General features: G+C 54.1%; 3 protein-coding genes across 4 annotated transcripts; all 3 read left to right on the top strand.

Annotated features, from left to right (window-relative positions):
- Positions 1-1247: 1247 nt before the first annotated feature.
- Positions 1248-5792, top strand: Prss56 (serine protease 56). Of its 2 annotated transcripts, none has more exons than XM_075951700.1 (13): positions 1248-1350; positions 1911-2018; positions 2336-2389; positions 2493-2682; positions 3034-3133; positions 3220-3379; positions 3600-3742; positions 3955-4114; positions 4260-4439; positions 4521-4676; positions 4771-4833; positions 5129-5235; positions 5531-5792. In XM_075951700.1, exons 1-13 carry the CDS (start codon positions 1248-1250, stop codon positions 5744-5746), a joined length of 1740 nt encoding a protein of 579 aa, XP_075807815.1. In that variant the 3' UTR covers positions 5747-5792. The 2 variants fall into 2 exon arrangements, with proteins under 2 accessions (XP_075807815.1, XP_075807814.1); XM_075951699.1 differs by having other exon boundaries at positions 3955-4117.
- Positions 5793-8139: 2347 nt separating this feature from the next.
- On the top strand, positions 8140-14513 carry Chrnd (cholinergic receptor nicotinic delta subunit). Its single transcript, XM_075951815.1, has 12 exons — positions 8140-8256; positions 8507-8652; positions 9025-9069; positions 9674-9783; positions 9952-10107; positions 10308-10420; positions 10948-11148; positions 11630-11741; positions 11824-11938; positions 13062-13266; positions 13353-13471; positions 14165-14513. Exons 1-12 carry the CDS (start codon positions 8205-8207, stop codon positions 14345-14347), a joined length of 1557 nt encoding a protein of 518 aa, XP_075807930.1. The 5' UTR covers positions 8140-8204; the 3' UTR covers positions 14348-14513.
- A 3985-nt stretch (positions 14514-18498) lies between these two features.
- Chrng (cholinergic receptor nicotinic gamma subunit) lies at positions 18499-24022 on the top strand. Its single transcript, XM_075951436.1, has 12 exons — positions 18499-18553; positions 18737-18882; positions 18969-19013; positions 19177-19286; positions 19880-20035; positions 20716-20813; positions 21507-21707; positions 21859-21973; positions 22202-22316; positions 22949-23165; positions 23336-23469; positions 23751-24022. The coding sequence occupies exons 1-12, from the start codon at positions 18499-18501 to the stop codon at positions 23922-23924; spliced, it is 1566 nt and encodes a 521-aa protein (XP_075807551.1). The 3' UTR covers positions 23925-24022.
- The last annotated feature ends 2463 nt before the right edge of the window (positions 24023-26485 follow it).

The following is a 26485-nucleotide window of genomic DNA, read 5'->3' as shown; positions in this document are numbered from 1 at the left end:
CCCACTGGCTTGGTCAGGCTACGGCAGGAGCGCATGAACCACACCTCTCTACTGAGAACTTGGAGACCACCTAAGATTTACCCTGTGATATACACAGGCCACTCTGATCCCTGGTGTCCTTAAAGTCACACAATCCGTACCTAGAATTTTCCCACCTTCCTGAGAGCAGTGTGTGAGTAACAGAGGGGAGAGTGGGTAAGAAGTGTGATAAATAGTCCTTTTGAAGAGAACACAGCCCCTGGTCACAGTACGTCCCAATTCCTGTACTTAAATACTTAACCAAAGTTAACCTTGTTGCCAGCCTAAACCGAGTTTTCCGGGGGAGGGGAGTAATTTTTTGTTTATACCCAAAGGCCCCACCCTAGCCCAGGTGGTCACTGGATACCAGGACAGCTGCCTATTTATGGAGTCTCAAGACTCCCTCCTGCCAGATCAGGGTCACAGCATCTGAAAACAATGCTGGACAGACTGAGCAGGCAGGGACAGGGGTCTGTGAGAGGCTCAAAAGCTGCCGGGCCCTGCGCTCCCTGAACTGGGCCACAGTGAGGCCTTTCATCTCCCGCCTTTGCCTCTTCCCACCCCGCTACCCCAGTGCAGCAATTAAGGCGCAAATTAGGATACTTTGATCATCTTTAGAAATGGCCACATGGAAGAGGGACACTGCCAAACAATTAGGGACAAGGGGCTGGGCATTCAGTGGCTTGCTTAGGGGGTAAGAATGCACAGGACACCCACCCCATCCCTTGCTCTCCTCCCTCCAAAGAGGGCCTGCCCCCAACATAGCAGTGAACTCCCCAGGGGGGCAGAAGCAGATGGGGATCCCCCTCCCAAACCCTGCCCACCAGTCTCCCTCTGCCTGGCCCCCAGCCCAACTGTCGGCTTTTCATCCCGGACTCGACCTCTTTGAAGCAGCCGCAGTAACAAGGGCTGCTTTGACAGAAGTGGGGGGACTCAGAGCCGGGATGATGAAACTTCAAAGGTGAGGGTCGAGCCCACTACCTCATTCCCTTGCCCAGGCCTGGCTGCCCTCCCACGCACCCCCCCTTCGGTCCTCTATATAGCCCCCTAGCACCATTTCCCTGAGGGCTCCCGAGAGGTGAGGGCCAGGTGAGGTGCAGACCACCAGAAATGGGTAATTCGGTGTAAGGAAACAGGATTGGGTGGTTTGAGGAACACAGATCCTGAGCCCAGGAAGAGGGTGGATTCCAGGAAGAGGACAGGGTCTCCTGCCTCGGCCCCGGGTCACCATGCTGCTGGCTGTGCTGATTCTGCTGCTGCTACTGTCCCCAGACTCCCAGACTGCCCGCGGGCATCCGCTGTACATGCGCCTGTCCCCCGGCGCCCTGCAAGGTGAGCCTGGTCGATCTGAAGAAGCCACTTCTTCAGGATGGGAGGGGCATAGGGAAAATGAGGCCCTGGGAAACGAAGATAAACTTGTCACTGTCACTTATGAGGTCCTGTGGCCCTGCTAAGCCCACCTGCTGAGAGGAGGGGCCTGGAGTTGAAATATAGGAAGGAAGGGAGGGGCAGAAGGCTTCACCCAGGAAGCAGAGGCACACAGTGCTGCCAAGGGGTTTCCAAGTTAGCGAAGTCAGACATCCAGGACAGCATGCCTTGGCAGTTCAGTCCCCAAATGGATACCTCAACCACATTTACGAGGTACCAGTGGGTAGTGATTCTCCTCTGAAGCCGTTAAGAAAGAAACTTCTCAGAGATTCCTGCCCAATTCAATTGAGCAGTGGAAACCATTTACCCTGGGGACTGGGCCTCAGCCCCTGGTTCCTCTCCCTATCTCTACATGCCTGGTGATCCAAGAGCCTACCCCGCATCCCCACCGTCTCAGGGTCCAGGGAGGCTAGACTGAGGCCGTATGTCAAGGAGACGTGACTTTGTGTCCCATGTCCCAGCAGTTTTGTCTGCCCAGGGGACTCAAGCACTGCAGGCTGCCCAGAGGAGCGCCCAGTGGGCCGTAAAGCGCGTGTTGATGGAGATCCAGCACAGACTGCATGAATGCCAAGGTTGTACCAACAGGGCTACCCCACCCACGTCCCAGCAAACTCGCGCTATTACAGGGGACTCATTCTCTTGTCCATGCCCACCTCCTGGGGGTCAGACTGGTTTTGAAGGTCCAAGTGGAAGGGATATGCCAAACTTGAGGCATAGCAGGGAGGTGGGGACAGCGTGGGCTCCTGTCGTCGCAATTCACAGCTGCTCAAACCTGTGTGCTAGGGGTGGCCCAGGAAGGGTGTGGTTGAGAGAGACAAGGCTCAGAGCCAGCGTAGGGAGAAGGTCCGCGATAGGGCGGCAGCGAAGATCACGAACTGTTTCTCAGCAGGACTTGGGCGCCCCAGACTTCAAACCTCCCTCCTCCAGGACCCACCCGAGTTAGGTGAGACTAAAAGGCTCCAAGGTGCAGGGCTGAGGAGAGAAGTGGGTCTCAATATGAAGACAGCTAGAACTTGTCCTTCATGACGCCGTTTCTGCCATTCTAGGACCTTGTGGCGAAAGGCGCCAGGGCGTGGCCAACGTGACCCGGGCTCATGGCCGTATAGTCGGGGGCAACACAGCTCCATTCGGGTCTTGGCCTTGGCTCGTGAGGCTACAATTTAGGGGACAGCCACTATGTGGCGGCGTCCTGGTGGCTGCGTCCTGGGTGCTCACGGCTGCACACTGCTTCGCCGGGTACGTCGTCAAGAGCCCAGGCACCTGCCCAGCAGGGCTACCCAATCCGGAAGGAGTCTAGCACCCATGGGCCAAAGCACGGCAGAGCAGGTCTCTGCTGCCCCCTAGCGGAAGCCGGCTCCCAGCCCTGGACCTCAAAATGCCGGCTGCGGAGGAGAAAACCCATGATGGGAGAATACCGTGAATATCCTGGGAAGCCTCCCCTTCAGAGGCATTCCTCTCTGCCCCTAGGACCGCAATAGCCACATTTGCAGGCTCACTGCGCCGTACAGGTGCATAAGGGGCTGGGCCTCCGAGAGAACTTACAGCACCTCTGTCCCTGATGCGTGAAACCTTCTGCTTGTTCTGCAGTGCCTCGAATGAGCTGCTTTGGACTGTGACGCTAGCTGAGGGCCCCCAGGGGGAGCAAGCGGAGGAAGTGCAGGTGAACCGCATCTTGCCCCACCCTAAGGTGAGACGACACGCGCTCTGTCCTCGGAGTTGGGAGCAGCACCCCAAACTCTCTTCCTTGACATTGTACTGTCACCCGCTCTCCAGTTTGACCCGCAGACCTTTCACAATGACCTGGCTTTGGTACAGCTGTGGACGCCAGTGAGCCCAGAGGGGCCAGCGCGCCCCATATGTCTACCCCAGGGCTCTAGGGAGCCTCCTGCCGGCACCCCATGCGCCATTGCAGGCTGGGGAGCCCTCTTCGAAGGTATTGCCAGCTAGGGCCTGGGTAAACTTCAAGTGGTAGTGGTAGTGGACGAACTAGCAGGGGCGTGAAAGAAAGCGAAGGAGATGGAGTTTGGGGAGGCTAGGATGATGTTCCAGCTCACAAACTGGAAAGAATCTAAGAGGGCAAGTGGGGGCGGGGGGGAATCTCAAGGTGAAGCTTCTGCCCTCCAAACCCGGATCCCCTACATTCTTTTCCATAGATGGGCCCGAGTCTGAGGCGGTGAGGGAGGCCCGTGTTCCGCTGCTCAGTGCAGACACGTGTCAAAAGGCCCTGGGACCTGGGTTGCGTCCCAGCACCATGCTCTGCGCTGGTTACCTGGCCGGGGGCATCGACTCATGCCAGGTATGAGCTCAGACTGAAAGGGTGCGCTAGATGCGCTGCTCCCCCTTGGCAAGATAATCCTCTTCTCTTTGGGGTCTGGCTGACAGCTTCTACCAACTGCTAAGTCTTCGCTAATAATATGAAAGGGGATCCGCCTTCCCTACCAGGTACGAGACAGGTATAATTCAGAGACATGGTGAACGCATTGTTCTTTGTTGGCTCTGGTCTCTTAGGGTGACTCCGGAGGCCCTTTAACCTGTTCCGAACCCGGCCCGCACCCCAGAGAGGTCCTCTTTGGAGTCACCTCTTGGGGGGATGGCTGTGGGGAGCCTGGAAAGCCTGGGGTCTACACCCGTGTGGCCGTGTTCAAAGACTGGCTGCAGGAGCAGATGAGTGGTGAGCGCCCCCTGCCTACAATGGTCCCTCAGACTGCTCCGGATAAGCCAGTTTCTATCCGGCTGCTCTGGCCTCTGGAGGAGTTGAGGGTGAGGGACTAATGGACCCACACACAAAGGGGGAATCTGTCATCTGCTTGCAGCGGCCCCCTCCACTCGCGAGCCTAGCTGCCGAGAACTTCTAACTTGGGACCCCCCGGAGGAGGAGCCAGCCCCGGACGTAGCAGGGCTCTGTGCCTTCTACGCGCGCCTGTGCCCGGGATCCGAGCGCTCCTGTGCGCGCCTAGCTCTCCAGCAGTGTCTGCAACGCCGACGGCGGTGCGGTTAGTCCTGTTCTCCCAGGTCGGGGTAAGGGACGGCCCCTCACCCCGGGACGGCCGCTCAGACCTTTGTCCCACCCTCAGAGCTGCGGTCGCTGGCTCACACACTGCTCGGCCTGCTGCAGGGCGCTCAAGAGTTGCTCGGTCCCCGGCCGGGGCTGCGACGTGGAGTTCCCGCACCTGCACCGTCGCTCCGGGACCCTCCCGGCCACAATGTTCGTGAACAGCGGTTACACTCAGGTATCTCGTGTGTCCCAGTCAGGCCTAGGCCCTAGAGTCCAGGAGTCGTGTTCCGTCGCCGAGGCGTGCACCCTAACCCCACAGTCTCCTCCAGGATCGCGAGTTGCAGGGACGTGGTTCCAGAAGCCAAAGCCAGAGCGGCGCGCGGAAACAAAGGGTAATGTCGCCCCCTGCCGGCCTTCTTCTAGAGAGGTGGTGGATTGTCTGCTAGAAAGCCCTAAATGACAACAGAGAAGACCACTATCTCCCTCTCTTCAAGAATAACTTTTTAGGGAGACTGGAACCGAGCCCTCTTTAGTGTCAGTGAGATAGAGGCACTCTGCCTTGAATGACCATGGAATCTCTGCCAGCCTCAGTTTCCAGCACAGAGGATGCTGGCCCTAGGATATATCCATCCCCAGCATCCTCTGCTGTCCTGTTTATGACAGTCTGGGGATCTCCCCTTCTTGTAGGCTGCCCTGGGCTAGAGTCTCTGCAACAGAAGTTGGCGGCCATTCAGCGAGCACATGCCTGGATCCTACAGATCCCAGCTGAGCACTTGGCCATGAACTTTGACGAGGTACGTCCCCAGGCTGCCCAGGCTCCTTCGCAGTGGCTTGGGAAGGATCACCTGACTGGAGACCAGTGCAGCGAAGGGAAAGGGGGATCCAGCTTTCGGGAGAGAGTGAGCTGGGATAACAGGTGAATATGAAGAGGGGAGATAGAGAGGTAAGGGCTCATGAGGACATCCTCTTGATCAGGAAATTAGAGAAACTTCAGGGAGAGGAAGGGCAAGGGGCTAGGATCTAAGTGGGTTCCTAGGCTCCAGGAGGAGGGAGTGACCCCAGGTGTGTCCTGACCTCCTCCCTCTGCAGGTGCTGGCCGATCTTGGCTCCAAGACTCTGACAGGGCTCTTCAGAGCTTGGGTGAGGGCCGGCTTGGGGGACCGGCATGTGGTCTTCAGTGGGCTGGTGGGCTTGGAGCCTTCTACACTGGCTCACAGTCTCCCACGGTTGCTAGTGCAGGCCCTGAAGGCCTTCCGCTCAGCTTTCCAGACAGAGGAGAGCGCCAGGGACCCTGGATTGGTGTGAGACAGGGACAGAGGCTGGCAAAGGAGCACCACCACCAACTCCAGCCTCTGGTTTGCTGACACAGGAAGCCCTGTGAAAGTCACACTGTCCCCAGGGGCTGAGGGGGTTATATGAGATATGACAAGCTCTCACTGTCCCAATTGGTCTTGTATGTGTGGATAGAATGGGGGTCCTGTACCTCGCATGTCTTCCCGAATGTGTTACCAGGCACAGCTGCTTTAATAAATGTTATTTATGATCTACTTTAAAAATTGGAGATTTATTGGGAAGAGAAGAGGGGGCGTGAGATGGGAGGGGGCAGGGGCCAGCCTCCAGAAGCAGTTAGCAGAGATGACAAAGAAGCTGGAAGGAGCCAGGAGTGGTGGCTCATGCTTGCAGTTCTAGCACTCTGGACACTGAAGCAGGAGGATTGCTATGAGTGGGGAAAGTGCTGCACACGCATAAGGCTCTGGGTTCAGGTCCTCTGCACCCAGGTTAAAGCTATGGATGCAGCAGCACACCTACAGCCCCAGGCCTGGATGAGGAGGGGGCAGACAGATCTCAGGAGGCTGCTGGCCATTCTAGCTGCTCCAGGCCAGCTCTAGGTTCAGTAAAGAGGCTCTGTCTTGAAAAGTAAGGTGGAGGGGTGCAGTTGGATCTCAGCAGCAGCTACAGAGCCTCAGTTCTTCTGTGGCTTTCCTTGTCTTGCTTCTGGAAACGCGGCCTCTGGCGTGGCCGTCTCAAGTGGCTGATCAGTGACATGAAGGTGTGCAAATCAACCACGCCAGAGGGAATGGAAAGCAACGCTGTGCTCTTCTGCCTGAGTGAGGACAAGGACACCATCCTGGGGGAGGGCACAGAGATGCAGCAGGTGACGTGGGCCAAACCTATGACAAGATGCTGCAAGACCAGGGCTGCACTGTATCCCCTATGGTACAACCTGAGACCACTGACAGCGAGAAGGACAACCTGCATTTCATCTTCTGTGTCTCTAAGAGTGTGCCCCACCCCTGCATGTGAGCAAAATGACCCGCGTCAGCTCCAAAGGTGCCATCAGGAAGCTGACAAGTGTCTAGCATGAGGTATAACAAGTGAGTACAAGGAAGGCTGTATCCTGACAGCTGACAGTGACAGCATTATCTCCCTGGAGGGCAAGTCTTTAGGAGCCACCTCCAACCCCCTACTTAGAACAAAGAACAGCCTCAGACCTGCCAATGGGTGTTGCAGGCAGCTACCTTCTTGCCAGATCCTACGGGCATCCCTTCACCCCATCACCAAGGAGTCTCCCGGATCCCTAGACCAGCAGCCTCCCTCCGTCTCTGATAGTTTTAGCTTTCTCAGACTGCTTTCCTCTTGTGTAAAGCCTCACGCTGCCTCAGGCACCCAGTTTGAAGATATTTTATTTTTGTTTGGAGACAGGGTTTCTCTGTGTAACAGCTCTGGCTGTCCTGGAACTAGCTCTGTAGACCAGGCTGGCCTCGAACTCACAGAGGTTTGCCTGCCTCTGCTTTCTGAGTGCTGGTATTAAAGACGTGCTCTACCACCACGCAGCTTAAATGTAATATCTTTAAAGACAAAAAGAATGCCAAGTAAAGGTGGCAGGCTATCGAGATAGCTCAGTCGGTACAGTGCTTGCTTTACAGGCCTGGCATAACCTGAATTCACCTCCGGAACTGAATTATCCTCTAACCACATACACTGTGGCAAGTGCACAGCCACACTCTCATGCACCCACACACACACACACACATGCCAACACACACATATTAAATAGAATAAAAATTTAAAACCAGGTAACATGGAAAACAATAGAATGATCTCCACAGGCCCACACACAAGCACAGACACACGCGTATACACACTAGACACATGTTCACACACCATACACATATACCACATGCATAAAAGAAGCTGGAGCCGGGCGGTGGTGGCGCACGCCTTTAATCCCAGCACTCGGGAGGCAGAGGCAGGCGGATCTCTGTGAGTTCGAGGCCAGCCTGGTCTACAAGAGCTAGTTCCAGGACAGGAACCAAAAGCTACAGAGAAACCCTGTCTCGAAAAATCAAAAAAAAAAAAAAAAAAAAAAAAAAAAAAAAGAAGCTGGAGGCAGGGCAGCTGCTAACATGCCTTTTACCTCCCAAGTGACAGCTGCTAGCCATGGCTACCAGCATGCTGCACACACACACACACACACACACACACACACACACACACACACAGTATGTGTCCCCACCCTCCACCACCACCCTCCCAGCCCCCACCCTCCCAGCTATCTGTGTCAATCCCTGCCTGGGATCTTTGCATCCTGCCCTTGGGCTCCTGCCCTAGCTGGCAAGCCCCACCCCCTCATCACCAGCCTTGAAGTATCTGATTGCATTTCCGGCCTCTTCTTTCCTAACCCCCAAGCCAGCCCAGCACCTGTTCCATTCCACAGCCAACAGACTGAGGGGAAGACATAAGCCCTCGTCAGAGGTGGGGGATGGCAGGGCCAGTGCCCACACTGGGGCTGCTGGCTGTCCTTCTTGTGTGTGGTAAGGGTGGACATGACCCCCTTCCCAGGGGCTCTCTGTGCCTACCTGCTCTCCCCCCCCCCCCGCTGCATGGCCCCCTCCCTAAGGTTATGCCTAATTCCTACTCCCACTCGGGTCTAACTTCAGGTAACCCACTCCCAGGGAGCCGTTGGCTTCCCTCTCTGCTCTACCCTGACCCAGCAGGACCACAGCAAAGCTTCTTTTCTGGGGTCCAGTGACCAGACCCTGTTCCTCTCCCCAACCTCCCCAGGCAGCTGGGGTCTGAATGAGGAGCAACGGCTGATCCAGCACCTGTTCAAGGAAAAGGGCTACAGGAAGGAGCTTCGGCCGGTGGCTCACAAGGAGGACAGAGTGGACGTCGCCATAAGTCTCACCCTCTCCAACCTCATTTCCCTGGTGAGTGGACCGTGCTGGGCTGGGCTGGGGAGAGAAGGGACAGTCGCTCTAGGCTGACCAGCTCCCCTTCCTTGAGACATGCCTGATTATTCCCCACACCAGACGGCACCGCAGGCCCATGGCTACCCAAAACCATCATCTCTGCCTCCCACGGCCACTGCTGGTCCCTATGCTCCCCCAGGACTCACTTCAGCACCTTCTGTCCACGGCTTCTCCAGTCTGCTGAGCCACCTCTATCCATTGGCACGGATAGCTGGCTGGCACCGGCCCTTCCAGCTGCCATGGTCCCCTGGAATTAAGGCAGATTAGTGAGTGAGTTTGGGTGAAAGTTTGATGGGAACCTTTAGGGACAGCCCTCTTGTCTGATTACAGAAAGAAGTGGAGGAGACCCTCACCACCAACGTGTGGATGGATCACGTAAGGACACCCTGCTGAGGGCTCGGGTCCCTTGTTCTCACTTCTGCTAGGAATCCACAAGCTCGCGTGGCATTCCTCTGGGAGGGCTTGACTACACGGAGCCCAACGATAGTTCCTAGGGCATGTCCAAGAAGGCTAGGGCTCCCCTGTCCTAAAATTGCCACTCTGTCCTGACTTGCTTTGTTGTTTTGAGACAGGGTTCTCTGGTCATATTTCTCTGACTGGTCTAGAACTTACAATGTAGACCAGGCTAGCCTCAAACTCACGGAGATTCCTTTACATCTGCCTCTCGACCACTGGGATTAAAAGTGTACACCACCCCATCAGCCTCTGTTTGCACTAGAAGTCTCTCTTCTAATCAAAATATCAAAACTGGTAGAGGTTTGTAACATCAAAACACGCCCGCCCAGGATGGAAACTGTGCTCACATCCTACACAACGAACTGTCCACCACAGGCCTGAATCTCACTCTTTACCTAGTGCCCCCCCCATTTTTTTTGTCCCAACTCCCAGGTTTTGCTCCATCTTCCCTAGAGAAGCGAGAACCACTGGGGAGGGTGGACAGTGGCAGAGCCCACTTCTGATGTGGCTTTTGGATGTCTAGGCCTGGATGGATAGCCGGCTACAGTGGGATGCTAACGACTTTGGGAACATCACTATCCTGCGCTTGCCTTCTGACATGGTGTGGCTGCCGGAGATTGTGCTGGAGAACAAGTTGAGAGGAACTCTCCCAGCCCTCCCTCCCCGATCCTGCTTCCCTTTCTTATGCCCCATGGTCTGCACCTCCAGCCCTGCCCGCCTGCCCTTCCTCTCCCGCCTCCTCTAGCTCTGCTAGTTCCCGGTTGCACAGGGCACCCAGTGATCGTGGTCCCCATCCCACAGCAATGACGGCTCCTTCAAGGTTTCTTACGCCTGCAATGTACTTGTTTCTAATTCGGGGTCTGTGACCTGGCTGCCACCCACCATCTTCCGCTCCTCCTGCCCTATCTCGGTCACCTACTTCCCCTTTGATTGGCAGAACTGCTCCCTCAAATTCAGGTACGTCCACTTGAGACACCCAGCCAGGGGCAGGAGGTGGTGAATCAAATGCTCTCGGGCAGAGACCTTGGTCCCATGCTGACCAGAATCCCCTCAGACCATGGCCTTCCCCAAGTGGCCTTTCCCCCTCCGCCACCACCTCCTGCCCTTAAAGCCCCACTCAGAGGCTCATGCCCACTCTCTGCCTATGGCTCCCCCAGTTCACTCAAGTATACAGCCAAGGAGATCACGCTTAGCCTGATGCAGCAGCAGGAGGAAGACGGCCGCACCTACCCCATCGAATGGATTATCATTGACCCTGAGGGCTTCACGGGTACGTCAGAACCCATGGCGGACTGGCCCTGAAGACGCATACATTGTGGATGTGCACACACTCACACCAGCACCTCACACACTCACAGCTGGGACACCAACATCTGTACAAGCATGGATGGCCATGCAGACACAACCTATACACCTACGTTTACTGACCCAAAGAGACTCCAAAGAACAGGGACCCACTCATCACTACCTCCCTCAACACACACAGGAGATACTTGTGTGGATAGCAGGGACTCTGGATGGCTTCAGCTGCAGGGTTTTTTTTTCCCAAGAAGATAGAGAAAAACAAAACAGACAAAAAACTATAAAAGAACCCCCAGAAAAAGTCACAGAGGAAAACTTCTTACTCAGAAACTGAGCCTGCTAGCCCAGCCCCCAGCGGTAGACCCCACAGCACCCAAGAGTCCTCCCTCATCTCCCTCAGACAGTACCCTAGCCCTTCATTCTATACCAACGGTCCTTGGCCCCATGGGTTCCCTTCTCCAGCTTAATCCCGAGCTGTCCTTATACCTTCCTTAGAGAACGGGGAATGGGAGATAGTCCACCGGGCCGCCAAGGTCAATGTGGACCCCAACGTCCCGATGGACAGCACCAGCCACCAAGACATCACCTTCTACCTCATCATCCGCCGCAAGCCTCTCTTCTACATCATCAACATCCTGGTACCCTGCGTGCTCATCTCCTTCATGATCAACCTGGTCTTCTACCTGCCAGGCGACTGTGAGCCTCAAGTCCCACCCCCTGCCTCCCTGGCAGCCTCTCCCAAGGCCGCCTAGTACAGGTGTTCCAACCCCGCCCCTCTCTCCGTGGTGGGGGGGGGCGATGACTCTGGATGACACTGTGTATAAGTACTCAGGCAGGAGCGGCAGGCAGGCCTGGCTGCTCTTTGGTTTCTGAATTGCATTTTGGAGGTTCTATCGGGATGCCTGGGAGCTTTCTGAGTGGCAGGCGCCAGGCACACATAACAGTTAGTGTTGATCACTTGCTTACCCAGGGCTGTGCTCGCAATGCTTTGAGAAACAGGGAGTTTGAAGTTAGGGTGCTTGTCCAGATATCTCAGCTAACAAGCTGTGGAGCCTGGATTTAAGATGCTGTCCCCTAAGATACTTACCATGGTATTGTGAACAGTGGTAGCAGGACCCGGCTGTTGGGGACCTTGTGGTCTCAGAGAGTGAGCTTCCAGCTAGGTCCTACTCTCCAGGTGGAGAGAAGACTTCAGTGGCCATCTCGGTGCTCCTGGCCCAGTCTGTCTTCCTGTTGCTTATCTCCAAGAGGCTGCCTGCCACATCCCTGGCCATCCCCCTACTAGGCAAGTGAGTACAGCCCTGCCCACACCCAGCCCTGCCCATGCCTCTGCCCTCAGTCCCCAGTTCCAGGCATGGTGTGTACCCTCAGGTTCCTGCTCTTCGGCATGGTGCTGGTCACCATGGTTGTGGTGATCTGTGTCATCGTGCTCAACGTCCACTTCCGAACACCCAGTACTCACGTGCTGTCCGAGGGAGTCAAGAAGGTGAGAGTTTGTCTAAAGTTGGAAGCCAAGGCCTGGCCAGGAGGGGCGGTGAGAATGACGGGTATACGGAGATGTACGAGCCACAGAAGCTCTGGTCCTGTGGTGCAGAACGAGGACCCGGGTTCGATCCTCGGCCCCACTCAACTTTAAAAAAATCAGGGGCCAGTTAGATGGCTCAGTAGGTTGGAGCACTTGCCACCAAGCTTGACCACCTGAGTTTGATCCCCAGGAATCACATGGTATAAGAGGAGGTAGGGGACACTTGCGCACGCGCGCGCGCACACACACACGTGTGACATAAACAAATGCAATTTAAAAAGTAAAACAAGATTACTAAGTAATTTTGGTGAGGACACAGGGGACAGTGCTTGGGACAAGGCTGTCTTTTGCTCTAAGGCCAGCAGACTCTTCTAGAACAGGTCGTCTCCATGATGATGGTTCTGTAGATCTTTAATGGGTTTTGCCTTTAATTGCTTGAAGGGAGAGCTCAACATTTGGTCTTTTATTTGTTTGAGATGGGATCTTACTATACAGCTCATCGAAAAGAGGGGGATCCGTGTATATAGTCAGTTGGTAAAGGGCTTGCCTAGCATGCACAAGGCCCAATACTGAATGTGAACCCAGTCTGATGGCACAGGCCTATGATCCCGGTGGGAGGATCAGAAGTTCAAGGTCATTCTCAGCTACGGTGAGTTCTAGGCTAACCTGGGATACAGGAGACCTGACTCAAATAAAGAAGAGGAGGAGGAGGAGGAAGAGAAGAAGAAAGAGAAGGAGAGGGAAGAAAAGGAGGAGGCTGGGGTGTGGCTCAGTGATAAAGTGTATGCTCAAACTCTTAATTCTCCTGCCTCAGCCTTCTGAACGCTGGGATTGAAGGTACACATCCCCATCCTCAGCCTGTTTTGTTGTTGTTAAGATTTATTTTCAGGAATTGAGTTCTGCTCTGTGCTGTGAGTCATGGGGGAGAGTTGAGAACATCTTACATGCCAATCAGTGGGGGATTCGGGAAAGAGATGATGGGGTCCACCTGGGAGCTACGTGTGGCAACCAGGGCTATCAGAACGTGTAAAAGTCACTCCGCGTTCGTGAAATGACCTGTCTTGTGTCCCCTTGCCTGCTAAAGTTCTTCCTGGAGACCCTGCCCAAGCTCCTGCACATGTCCCACCCAGCAGAGGAAGACTCTGGCCCCAGGATTCTCATCCGGAGGAGCAGCTCCCTGGGCTACATCTCCAAGGCCGAGGAGTATTTCTCCCTCAAGTCCCGCAGTGACCTCATGTTTGAGAAGCAATCAGAGCGGCATGGCCTGGCCCGGCGCCTCACCACAGCCCGTGAGTTCTGGGAGCCTCGGAGCTTGGCCCACGCTGGGAAGGGGGCACGGATAGGCATCAGTCCAGCGGCTGACCCATGTCCACAGGCAGGCCCCCAGCAAGCTCCGAGCAGGCCCAACAGGAGCTTTTCAATGAACTGAAGCCAGCTATGGATGGGGCAAACTTCATCGTCAACCATATGAGGGACCAAAACAGTTACAATGAGGTGAGTGGCCTGGGCTCAACATGAAATCAGATGTTCAAGAAGTGTACTCAAGAGAATTCTGTCTTCCCTCATATACTTCACACCTCATGTGTCCACTCGGAAGAAGAGATGCATGGTGGGTAAGGGTCCCGCGCTGTATGTTCTCCCAGGAAAGCAAGATTCCTTCATGAAACCCCACAGCTTCACACTGGGCCAGGCACAAACTCAGGGGCCCAAACAGACACACAAACTTGCCCCACCGGGACACATTCCACGTCCTTCTAGGGTTCCTCCTTTCTGATCAGGCACTCCAGACAAAGTCAGATGCTTATTAAATTTGTTTTATTATTATGTTTATTTTGGGGTACTACAGACTGACTCAGAGTCTGATGCATGCTGGGAAAATGCTACACCACTGAGCTATACCCCCAGCCCAGCGTCAGATCTTTCAAAGGCAGCTATACTGGGCTGTCTGTTCTTAAGCAACTTCCTAACCATTCTCCGTTATATATGCCTGTTGACACATGGCTGGAAGCAGCCCTGAATGGCTTAGGCTGTCTTGACCCACCCTATCTGATGCAAGCCTGAAGGGACCCCCACAGACACACAGAAGCCAAGTCTATGTGCCTCCATTTCTAGGGTACTAACATATGGGCATGGTTCTGCAGTCTGAGGACCTCCCTCACCCCCCTGGTGTCTTGGCCCTCCTTGTAGGAGAAGGACAACTGGAACCAGGTGGCCCGCACAGTGGACCGTCTCTGCCTCTTCGTGGTGACACCCGTGATGGTGGTGGGCACAGCCTGGATTTTCCTGCAGGGTGTCTATAACCAGCCCCCACCCCAGCCTTTCCCCGGGGACCCCTTCTCCTATAATGAAAAGGACCGGCGCTTCATCTAGCGCAGGCATGAGTGGACAGCCAGGAAGACGGTAGTCTGAGAATAGCCATTCGTTCCTGGCCTTGAGGTTGGGCCTAGCCGATGCCGTGTGGCTGGGCTAAGGTCGTGGTAGGGAGAGGCCCCATCCCAGGAGCAATTCCTTTCCAAATAAAGGAGAAGGAACTTGAGATGGACTGAGAGTGGACATGCTTGGTGGAGGCCCTAGGGCTGGGGTGAGAGGCGCATGTGACCATGCCCGGCAAGAGCAACACTGTCTCAGCAGCTGCTCTTTGATGGAATCATCACCTCTACCTCATTCTACCTGTTACTCTGAACTGCCAGGTACATTGGCAGGGGCCGCCTCAGGTGTGACTCAGGAGGCGGGCTTTTCAGGCTCCATACGCTCAGGCCTAGCCTCCTTGCACCTCACAGGACGTGAGATAGTTCTGAATGCCAGACTCCTTTAAGATAGGGCTGACAGCTGTGGTCAATAAGACAACCGGGTACACATTTAAATTTGAATGTGGGATAATTCTTTATCACAGGTATGTCTCATGTATTACAAAGTAACCATAGTTTGGGGAACCTGAGGACAAGGAGGAAAGGACTTGATGTAGGGGGACCTTAGGGGGGCTGGGGCCTGGTGCTCTGAAATACGTGTGACTCGGGCTGATGGGGCTTAATTGATGCCAAGCATGACCCTCCCACACCAGTCCCCAGCTTCTTAGAAGGACCCAGATAGAATGACCACGGGGTCAAGGGCCAGCAGATGACATTCTGGACTGTTCCTCACTATAGAAAACCTCTTTCCCTTGGGGAATAAAGAGGGAAGCACCCCCTCTTGGGCCAGGTGGATCTCTGTAAGTTTGAGACCAGCCAGGGCTACACAGTGAGACCCTGGTTCACAAAACAAAAACAAAAGCAAGCAAACAAACAAACAAAAAAGACACAGTGGTCTCCCCTCCCACCCTCCCACTCTCTTTAGGAAGCCAGCTACAGAGGCTCTGCAGAAACATTCCCCTAACAGCAGCCACGGGAGTGGGTAAATCGGAAAGAGGGTCTTTCCAGTAGAACGTGGTAGGGCCTCCAGATGAGAGCTGAGCTGTTCCCGAGTTCTGGACCCTCAGAACTATGGGGGATAATAAATGTGTTTGGGGGAGCAGAGTATGTGGTGGTTTGTTTCACTCACGGTATGGTCTTCAGAGCCCTGCCACGCCTGTCATAGCCTTGGTTTTACATTTTTTTATGATGCTGGGGGTGGAACCCACAGGCCTGCACAAGCATCCCCATCAGTTAGCTGCACCCCAACCCTCAGCTTCAGGATCTTCATCTGAACTATGCATGCATGCACTAAGCCCCATTCGCAAGTTGTTAACACCGAATCTGCTTGTTGGGGTATAAGGACCTGTGTTCTAGGGACTTAGGGAACTCCAAGGATCATTTCTTGTCCTGGTCCTCATTTGTGGGCTTGGGTTGCAGGACACAGGTCAGAGGGGTTTTGTGCCCAGGATTCCTGCATCCTGTTGTGGCAGACAGGTGACAATGGCCCAATTAGTCACCTCCTTGTTGTACAGAGGTAAGGTCATCACAGCTCAATATATTTCCTCAGACCCAAACAGACCCTAATTACATCCATACAAACTCAAGGTGAAGTTCAGGAAAAGCAGCTTGATCCAACACATACCAGATAAGCAGGGAGTCCAGGCCTCCCCAGAATTACCCATCCATCCCTCTACACAAAGAACTGGAAGAGGTCCTCGTCTGCCATTACTGGCTGCTTCTCTCTGCCATTCAGTGGCACTGCTGGAATCCTGCCACAAGGTGGCGCTGCTGGCAGCAGGTCCAAGGACTAGTACGGTCCTCCTCGTCCCTGCTGAGACAGGATTCTCCAGAGATGACAGCCCCCAAATGCCACACCCAACCAAGGGTGCCTTTTGTGCATCTCATCAGCACCCTGAGGTGCTGTCAGGGCTGGTCCTCCATGATTGACTTGGAACCATCTCCTTAGGATCCAGGATGTCACATTCAAAAACCAGCTTCCTAGGAGGCAGTAGGGTAACCCTGTACTCCCCAGTCCAGTAGAACTGCCAATCTTCTCAATGGATAGCACATCAGTTATGAGTGAACTAGGCTTCAAGGGCAAAATGCAGTGAGCCATAGACACAACTTAAGCAAGCAGGTGTCCTTTTCCTCAAAAATAAATAAATAAAAATAAAAAAGCATCTGGAGACCGCAAATTCTTGCCCACCTAGACTGACTTCCACATCTCCCTGGCCTTGCTCCTCATGCTTGCTGCCTCAGGTTGGGAGCTGACCAACACAGTTCCATATCTTACACCTACGTTCTGGCAGGAAAGGAACCTCCATTTATTGCTCCTTTCCCGCCAGCTCAGGGGAGGAAGCAATCATCCAGTATGCACAGGGCCCTGGGTTTGATCTCCAGCATCCCTGTCAAACCCAGCCTGGTAGTCCTGGCAGCTGGGAAGGCAGAGGCATGATGCTTAGGAGCTCAGCTTTTCCTTAGCTGCATAGCTGCCCACAGGGTAACCCAGTGGAAGCGGGGTTAATACGAGGGATGAAAGAAGAAGACAAATGTCACCACTGCTCCCTGCCCCCATCCATAGAGTCCTGGTGGCACATGAAGGACTTGGGGCCCTTCAAGGGGGCCGGGTTCTGAGTCGGAGCTGGAGAGATGACTCAGAGGTTAAGAGCACTGGCTGCTCTTCCAAAGGTCCTGAGTTCAATTCCCAGCAAGCACATGGTGACTCACAAACCATCTATAATGAGATCTGGTGCCCTCTTCTGGCACAACACCGTATACAAAATAAATAAATAAATCAATAAATCTTTAAAAGATAATAAAATAGAAAATAAAACACTCTGCAATGTCACCAACATCTGGTGGGGTGGAGGATATAGTCTCCTAGTGTCCTCCTCTGCCTGGGGCAGCTCCCAAGTGGTAGCACTTAGGGGCCAAATACTAACACACACTGACCAGACTGCTGGGAATAGCTGGCCACATGACAGGTGGCCCAAATACTGACACAGTTAGCAGCAAGTCCCTGCTCCTAGATCAGCTCCAATCCCACCCTTTAGTGGTGACAAGCTTAAAAGTAGCTGAAAGTAGCGGAGGCTCATTCCCCAGTCCTTTCCCCTTTAGTCCCCCTCCTTTGAGTCTGGGGCACACATCCTAAAGTCTGGCCTGCCTGCCCCAGTGGCCCATGAGTCTCCCAAGCGGCTTGACACATCCCTGGGTCTCCCCAGCCTCTCACAGGACCCGCCATTATCTGTTGGATGACTTTATAAACTTCAGCCCCACTGACAAGCCACTGCTCACAGGTAGCCTAGTCACAAGGACCCCTCACATTCGAGACCCTTCTCAGCCCTCCTAATGACAAAGCTTGCTGGCTCTGTGTCCCCTGTCTCAGGGCATGGGAGAAGATGCCATGGTCCCCTGATTGTCAATGCCATAGTCTTGCTTTATCCATGCAGCCTTCTTCTCCAGTCGGTGGCCTATGGGTTACGTGCCTCCCAAGATGGAGCCCCACATTCTTGTAAATGAAAACGGGATATGACCCCATCAAAAACTAGACATTCTCTGGGTGCTTCGTTCCTGTGTCTTGGTCTAGTGGACCAAGTGACCCACAGAGGCACTGGGCTACTGGGAAAGGATTGAGATACTAAGTTAAAATCACGGGCACCCCATGTAGAAATTACACCTACCCAACACCCTCACAGCTCCCTGAGACAGAATGATGGTCCCTGATCAGCCACCACCAGCCTCCTCAGCACCACCTCCCCTCCCACATCCATCTGTCCTTGGCCATTTGCGGAGTCTCCGAGCTGGAGAAAAAATAGTTACACAACTGAAGTGAAGTGTTTGAGGGTGGGACGTCTCTGCTGAGACAGTTTTGAGGGTGTCCTGTCTCTGTTGGGGATGAGTCCATCCCTCATCTCCCTGACTGGTCCAGGTAATCTGAGCCCAGACTAGACATATCCTGGAACAGCTGACAATGCTGTGGTCAGACAGCTGGTGGGGCCAGTTCGAGCTGGCAGGGATGGCTAGGATGTGAATGCCGGCTGACACATGACACGCCAGCCCACCCTACCCCACCCCCACCCCCAGACCTAGAGAGGTACTGTCCCACCGGCCGCTGAACAGAGCTGAGGCACCATGCATGGAGGCCGGGGACCTCCGCTCCTCCTGCCGTTGCTGGCTATCTGCCTGGGTGTGACACAAGGGGACCTGAGACTTCATTGGGAGGTGGGGGTGGAAGGAACAGATCAGGACCGCAAGGCTACGGTGGATGGAGGGTCTGGGAGTCATCTGTGCTCTCCCTAACCCCAGCACCCTGAGTCTCCACCTTGTTCTTCTGTGTCTCCCACTCCGCTGGAATAAGTCTCCCTGTCAGTTGCAGGGATCCAGAGCCTCAACCAAGAGGAGCGCCTGTTTGCTGACCTGATGAGAAACTATGACCCCCATCTGCGGCCCGCTGAGCACGACTCAGATGTGGTCAACGTCAGCCTGAAGCTTACCCTGACCAACCTCATCTCCCTGGTAAGCTGCAGGAGGGGAAAATGATAGGCACCAGGCTCTACGGAGAGGGGAGGTGTAGGAGATTTAGCCCTCTCTCTGTGCCCCAGAATGAGCGAGAAGAGGCCCTCACAACCAACGTCTGGATAGAAATGGTAAGAAGTCGCCTGCTGTACCTTTCTGCTTATTCCAGTTGTCATCATTCCTGCCCCGTCCCCCGCCCTCCACCCAACCTCTTGGGCCCTCTAGGCTGGCCTGCCATTCACCAGCCCTGTGTAGCCTAGGGCACAGGCTCGGCAACTGCCTCTTCATCCATAGCAGTGGTGTGATTATCGCCTGCGCTGGGACCCACAAGACTATGAAGGCCTGTGGATACTAAGGGTGCCATCCACCATGGTCTGGAGGCCAGATATCGTGTTGGAGAACAAGTGAGGAGGGGGCTTGGGCAGGAAACGAAGGGTACCAAGGTCCAGCAGGATGAAGAAAGTTGGAGAAAGGGAAAAAAGAGGAAAGCGGAGTGCTGCAAGGTGCCAGGCTAAAGGCGGGACCCCAGACACAGATATTAGTCCAGGGCACCAGACCTGGCTTCCTGTAGTGTGTTAGCCACCTGGATGGGCTTTTCCCATCCCTGAAATCAGGAACCAATTTTAACAACCAGAGAAATTGTGAGAGGTCATTACGACACACAAAAATAGTTCATTCAGAGCGAGGTACTCTGCAAGAGCTTGATAATATTACCTATTCTGCCATTACTGTAGTTATTAACACCGAGAAAGAGAAGCCAGGGTTACAGGGTGGTTGTGGGGGTGCTGTCTCTCCCAGCTCTCGGTACTCATCTCCAGTCCAGAGCAGAGGTGGTCGGGAGGTGATGGGGTGATGCATGAGTTACTAGATGAACGTCCATCGGGAATGTGGCAATCTGGAGGACTGGGGCTCTCAGATCTCATCCATGCAAGGCAGAGGGCTGGTCTGGGGCTGTGGGATCTCTGCCCACAGTTCTTTATCCTGCCTATACCAACAGTGTGGATGGTGTGTTCGAGGTGGCCCTCTACTGCAACGTGCTCGTGTCCCCTGACGGTTGTATCTACTGGCTGCCACCTGCCATCTTCCGCTCCTCCTGCTCCATCTCCGTCACCTACTTCCCCTTCGATTGGCAGAACTGCTCTCTCATCTTCCAGTGAGACGATTGATGGAGTGGGGGAGCCTCAGGGAGCTAGGAGGGGACTGGGTGCGGGGGACCAGCATCGGAGGCACCTCAAGGCCGGGTGGCCTGGACCCATCACCTGTACCTATTCAGGTGGTAACACCTGAATGTGTCCTCCTACTAAGTCCTCTCACCCATCCTCCATTGCTCCAGCTTCCTGCCTCTGTCCCCAGGGGAAATATTAATGTCTGGAGTGTGTGGGTAAGAACACACAGGCATGCGGGCATACACATGGGGCCATAGACAGGCAGGCTTCTCTGGAAAAGAGAAGACTGGCCAAAGCCAGCATGTGACCTGAGCCACACCTGGGACCTCTGGGTCTCAGTTCCCTCATCCATAAGAATAGCGATCTTGGAAGGAATTGTAAGGATTCCAAGAGGACTTGGGAAGTTGGTAGGACCCCAAGGGTAGTCTTATGATAAGCCTGTATTTCTACCCAACGGTGTTTGGCGGCAGTAGAAGGGACAGAGTAACCCTGAAGCCTTTGGCCGGGCATGTTCCCCTGCATGCTACCCTGGGACTTGATGGAGAACTCAAGGATGTGGCACTGTATACGTCAAGGCCCAATGCCCACAGCTGCCCTTAGATCACTGTGTCTGTGACCTCATGAACAGGTCTGCCTGGCTTCCCCTTACCCTCACTCCTGACCCCAGGTCTCAGACTTACAGCACCAGTGAGATTAACCTGCAGCTGAGCCAGGAAGATGGACAAGCCATTGAGTGGATCTTCATCGACCCCGAGGCTTTCACAGGTAACCCCATGTGGGGACCCCTGCTAGACCAAGGCCATGCCCTCCCGCACACCTCAATATGAAAACTGCGGTGTATCATAGAATATGGTTTTCAAAAGATCCCAACAGAAAGTCAGGTATGGTGGCACGTGTATGTGACCCCAACCCTCCAGAGGACCGAAAGTTTGAGGCTAGCCTCGGCTACACAGGGAGACTACCTTTAAAGAGAAAGGCAGGCGAGCTGGGGAGATGGCTCTGTCGGGTAGAGCACTTACTGTACGTACCAGAATTCAGGTCTCCAGAGCCCACATAAACCCTGGTTAGAAGTGGCAGCCTACCCTGCACAAGGCGAATGGAAACAAGGGATTCCCAGAGTAAGGCTCTGGGTTCAAGGGACAGACCGTATCTCAAGATAAAAGGTAAAGAGTGATTGAGGAAGATACTTGATGTCAGTCTCTGGCTTCTATGTATATACACTATAAACACACACATGCATCAACACATACACATGCACCTACACATATGTGAGTGTATGCATGTATGTGTATATGTGTGTATACATATGCCACGTGTGCATGTAAGAAAGGATCCAGGGAAGTTCTCACCTTTCCTACAATAATTGATCAATATTAAATCTCTATCCCACTGTGCCCCTGCGACTTGGCTGTTCAGGCCACACATTTACCCAGGTCACATTCCCTGTGCTCACCACAGAGAATGGAGAATGGGCCATCCGGCATCGACCAGCCAAGATGCTACTGGACCCTGTGGCGCCAGCAGAGGAGGCAGGCCACCAAAAAGTGGTTTTCTACCTGCTCATCCAGCGCAAGCCCCTCTTCTACGTCATCAACATCATCGCCCCCTGCGTGCTCATTTCCTCCGTTGCTATCCTCATCTACTTCCTTCCTGCCAAGGGTACCTGGGCCTGTGGGAGGGGGAAGCCCAGGCCTGACTGGTCATGGCATAGGGTGGCACCATAATCCTAGAACAAGGGTAGTGGGCTCCCTGTAGGGTAAGGGGGTGGGATGGGGGGGACCTGCTCTGAGGTCATCTTGGTCATGGGCAGCGGGCGGCCAGAAATGTACAGTGGCCATCAACGTGCTCCTGGCCCAGACTGTCTTCCTTTTCCTCGTGGCCAAGAAGGTGCCTGAGACCTCCCAGGCAGTGCCGCTCATCAGCAAGTAAGGCTAGTCCTCACACCTGTTTCCCACTCCTCACCACCTGTGCAGGGGGTGGAGCCTTGCTAAACACGTGTTCTGGCAGTGGGCTACATCCCCAGTACCCCCTTCCCTTCCCGGGGCATTTGTCATGACCTTCTACCAGGGGCCCCGAGGGAAGCAGGGTGGGTGGCACCTGGGTATGAGGTGCCTAACGGATACCCAGCCTCCTGCTTGCCTGACCCTGGACAGGTACCTGACCTTCCTCATGGTGGTGACCATCCTCATCGTCGTGAACTCAGTGGTGGTGCTCAACGTGTCCTTGAGGTCCCCACACACACACTCCATGGCCCGGGGGGTCCGCAAGGCAAGGCACTTCCCTGTCCCCTTGGGCATCCATCTGTCCTTCCCAATCATACATGACTCGCTCCACACCCGTGTCCCTACTCTCTAATTCAGCAGCAAATCTATGCCATACATATCTTCATGTCTAAAGTAAGCAAATGATATCAGTGCCCAGGGATATATTACGGGTACTAACTTCCTTAACATTCATAAAATCCCTTAAGAGGGCATTGGTGTATCGTCTCCATTAAACAGATAGGAAAACGGAGACACAGAGAGGTTAGGCAGCTTACCCAATATTACCCATTCCCAGAAAGCAGAGGAAAGAGGGTTCTGTCCTGTCTGTGTGCCCTGCAGCCCACCTGTAGCAGAAAGCTGAGAATCGTGTTGCAAATGTAGAATCCCTAGGTACGTTCCAGTAGCCTAGGCTATTCTAGCAGGGAGCAGAGGGTTAGAGTCTGAGAAAAGTGCTCTGATGATTCTGAAAGTCACAAAAGCTCAGGGTACCGGTTCTGTGTCCAGGAGAAAGTAGTCAAACTGGAACAGGACCCAGTTGCTGCCCGTAAGGTACAACCCTCAGGCCCATCTCCTGCTCGTATTCCCAAGCTTGCCCGGCTGCCCAAGGGGGCGCCTACCAGAACAAACCCTCTACAGGTGTTCCTGAGGCTCCTGCCCCAGCTGTTAAGGATGCATGTGCGCCCACGGGGCCCCGCTCCTGTCCAGGATGCCCGGTTGCGGCTCCAGAATGGCTCCTCCTCGGGATGGCCCATCACAACTCGGGAGGAAGGGGGTCTCTATCTCCCACGCAGTGAACTCCTCTTCAGACAGAGGCAGCGCAATGGATTGGTGCAAGCTGCGCTAGAAAAGCTAGGTGAGGCCCAAGGGGTGCCACTGAGGACTATCCTGTCCAGTTAATGAAGACAGAGCTGGGCACGGCAGATAAATGCTGAGCAAGTGCTCAAGTGAAAGAGAGGGGGGCCAGGTCTCTGGAGAAAACCCACAGCCCTGCTAGCTCTCTCCCACTGACTATTTTCCCAGCAGAAAATGGGCCAGAAATGAGGCAGAGCCAGGAGTTCTGTGGAAGCCTGAAGCAAGCCTCCCCAGCCATCCAGGCCTGCGTGGAGGCCTGTAACCTCATGGCCCGTGCCCGGCGCCAGCAGAGTCACTTTGACAGTGTAAGCTTGGAGCAGGGTGGGCGAGTACTCTAGCGAAGCATGGGGACAGGATGAATGGGGTGTCTTAGCTCTGGGGACAAAAAAAGCAGACCTTGGAAGTGGGAGGGGGAGTGAGCAATGGGACGGATACCACGAAAGGGGACAGGTTGGTATAGACAGAGGTGAGAAGGCTGAAGAGCAGGGAATGGAAGCCAGCTGTGGACCTAACAGTGAAAGACGGAACCCAGGCTAGATGCTGCCCCTGGTCACACCTCTACCCCACAGTGTGTTGTTGCCCTCAGGGGAATGAGGAGTGGTTCCTGGTGGGCCGCGTGCTGGACCGTGTCTGTTTCCTGGCCATGCTCTCTCTCTTCATCTGCGGCACGGCCGGCATCTTCCTGATGGCCCACTATAATCGGGTGCCTGACCTGCCATTCCCTGGAGACCCTCACCCCTACTTGCCTTTGCCAGACTGAGTCACCAATCACTCCTGGGCCCTGGAATCAGTTATATATGGGCCGTGCTGTCTATGAAGCTGTATTCTGGGTTGGGATCTTGAGTGTGCTCCTTGGGACGTACCCAAACATCCCTGGGAGGAGAGACAGAAATAAAGAGAGAGGGGGAGTTCTGAAGTGGTTGGCGATGGGTGTGGCCATTCGTGACTTTGGGCCCGGCATCCACGTGGCAATGGCTGGCCCCTACAGTCACCAGTCCTCCACTTCCTACATCCCTCTCACTTCGGCAGAGCGTTACTGACTCCAAGTCACTTCGGAACCCTAAGGACTCTGCTTTGCCTGGGTAAGGTCTTACCCTTTGAGGCCTGAGAACATTTCCTCCTGCCTCTTTGTAAGATGTATTATTTTTAACTAGATGTCTGTGGGGGGGGGGGGAGTGGGTTATGTGTGCACAAGTGAAGGTGCCCTTTGGAGGCCAACAAAGGGTGTCAGAACCCTGGAGCTGGAGTCATAGGTGGTAGTGAACAACCAGACAATGGGTGCTGGGGACTGAACTCATGTCCCCTACAAAAGCAGATGTTCTTAACCACTAAGCCATCTCTCCAGCTCCAATATCTCCCCTTTTGTGAATCTTCTGTGGAAATAGACGATGTGGGAACTCTCCTAAAAGAAGAGAACCAGTACTGGGTGGTGGTGCCTTTAATCCCAGCACTAGGGCCAGTGGATCTCAGTGAGTTCGAGGCCAGTCTGGTCTACAAAGTGAGTTCCAGGACAGCCAGGGCTGTCACACAGAGAGACCCTGTCTCAACACACACAAGAGGAGGAGGAGGAGAAGGAGGAGGAGGAGGAGGAGGAGGAGGAGGAGGAGAAGGAGGAGGAGGAGAAGGAGGAGGAGGAGAAACAAGAGGAGTAGGAGGAGGAACAGGAGGAGGAGGAGGAACAGGAGGAGGAGGAGGAGGAGGAGGAGGAGGAGGAGGAGGAGGAGGAGAAGGAGGAGGAGGAGGAGAAACAAGAGGAGTAGGAGGAGGAACAGGAGGAGGAGGAGGAGGGAACCAGCAGCACTGGGTGTGGTGGGGTACTCCTCTGATCCTAAGCACTAGGGAGGCAGAGAAAGCCAATCTCTATGAGTTTGAGATCAGCCAGGGCTACAGAGTGAGACTCTGTCTCAAAAAAAGAAGGAAGAGGAGGAGGAGATGGAGGGTAGGGGTGGAGATACCTCAGTGGTTAGGAACACTGGGTATTTTTCCAGAGGATCTGGGTTCAATTTCCAGTTACATGGTGGGTCACAACCACCTGTAACTCCAGTTCCAGGAGATCCAACACCCTCTTCTGGTTTTTGCAAAACACACATACATGGTACACAGATGTACACATGTGCAGGCAAAACACCCATATACATAAAATGAAAATTAATTTTTTTTTACAAAAAGTGCTAGGAGATAGGGGTGTAGATAAGTGTGGAGTCTTGGCTCTTTGGAGGTTCAGAATACAAAAGTGAAGCCGATTTCAGCTCCCTATCTGTCTTCTGGGTACCACAGCCTCAAATACACAGACAGCTTCAGCAGCACCTTCCTATCCATTTGATGTAATACCCCCCTGCCACTGATCACAAGAGTTCTTATGTTTTATCATCTTTTTCCATTGTTAGAAATTCTTCACATTATGGACAGGCAAGAGACTCACCTGACCCACAGTTCTCATGAGCTAGTTGGGGTCCAGAATAAGAGGAACTCCCTAGAACACTCCTTTAGGGTCCAAATTCACATCTCTGACCCAATCACAGACTCTAGGGAAAATTCCTAGCGCTGCAAATGCACTTTTCTTTCCCCCTCTTGTCAAAATCCAGGACACTTGCAGGGCTAGGACCAAAGCCCCTGAGCTGGGCCTCACAGGAGAGCTTCCTCAGTTTCCCTTGTACATGTCAGGAAACAGGATGATCCCTTGAGGTTCAAATGCGGAGAAGAACATGACCTTGCTGAGTGACCAGGGGGCAACACTCCAGGGAGAGTTTTTCTCACCTGCAAACACAGACAGAAACTTCAATTTCTGCCTTTCCTCACGTCTAACAATGGAACATGATCAGCCAGTGGATCAGGAAAGATGCACAGTTGGTGGCTTTAGAGATCCATGACCAACTGGGGAATTTAATTTATTCACTTGTTAGGAGTGTGGGGGCAAAGACTGCAATTGAGGAAGCAATTTGATAAGTGAGACCATCTCGGTTCTTGGTAGATGTCTTTTGTCACCCTGGTGCGACTTTTTCCTCACTTAACCCAAGGCAGGGTGGGCCACATGTATCCCAGGCTGGCCTCGAACTCGCTATGCTGTCCAGATTGGTCTGGATCTTCCTACCTCCACTTCCCAAGAGCCAGAATAACGGATTTGTTTGGGGTACTTTCTCGTCTTCTACAAACACCAACGGCAAAGGATCAGCTCTGAGATGAACATTTAGGCACCATTTACTAAGGGTTACTGTGCTGACATTTCCCCTGGAATCCACCGGGAGGTTAAAGCAGATGGCCGGCCGCGTAGACAGCACTCAAAGCCACACGAAGGCGACCGCGACGCCGAGACAACCCGGA

This window comes from Microtus pennsylvanicus, chromosome 17 (assembly GCF_037038515.1).
Source record: "Microtus pennsylvanicus isolate mMicPen1 chromosome 17, mMicPen1.hap1, whole genome shotgun sequence".
In the NCBI taxonomy this organism is placed as follows: domain Eukaryota; kingdom Metazoa; phylum Chordata; class Mammalia; order Rodentia; family Cricetidae; genus Microtus; species Microtus pennsylvanicus.
Note: the sequence above shows the minus strand (reverse complement) of the source record. Positions and strands in the feature narration are given on the sequence as shown.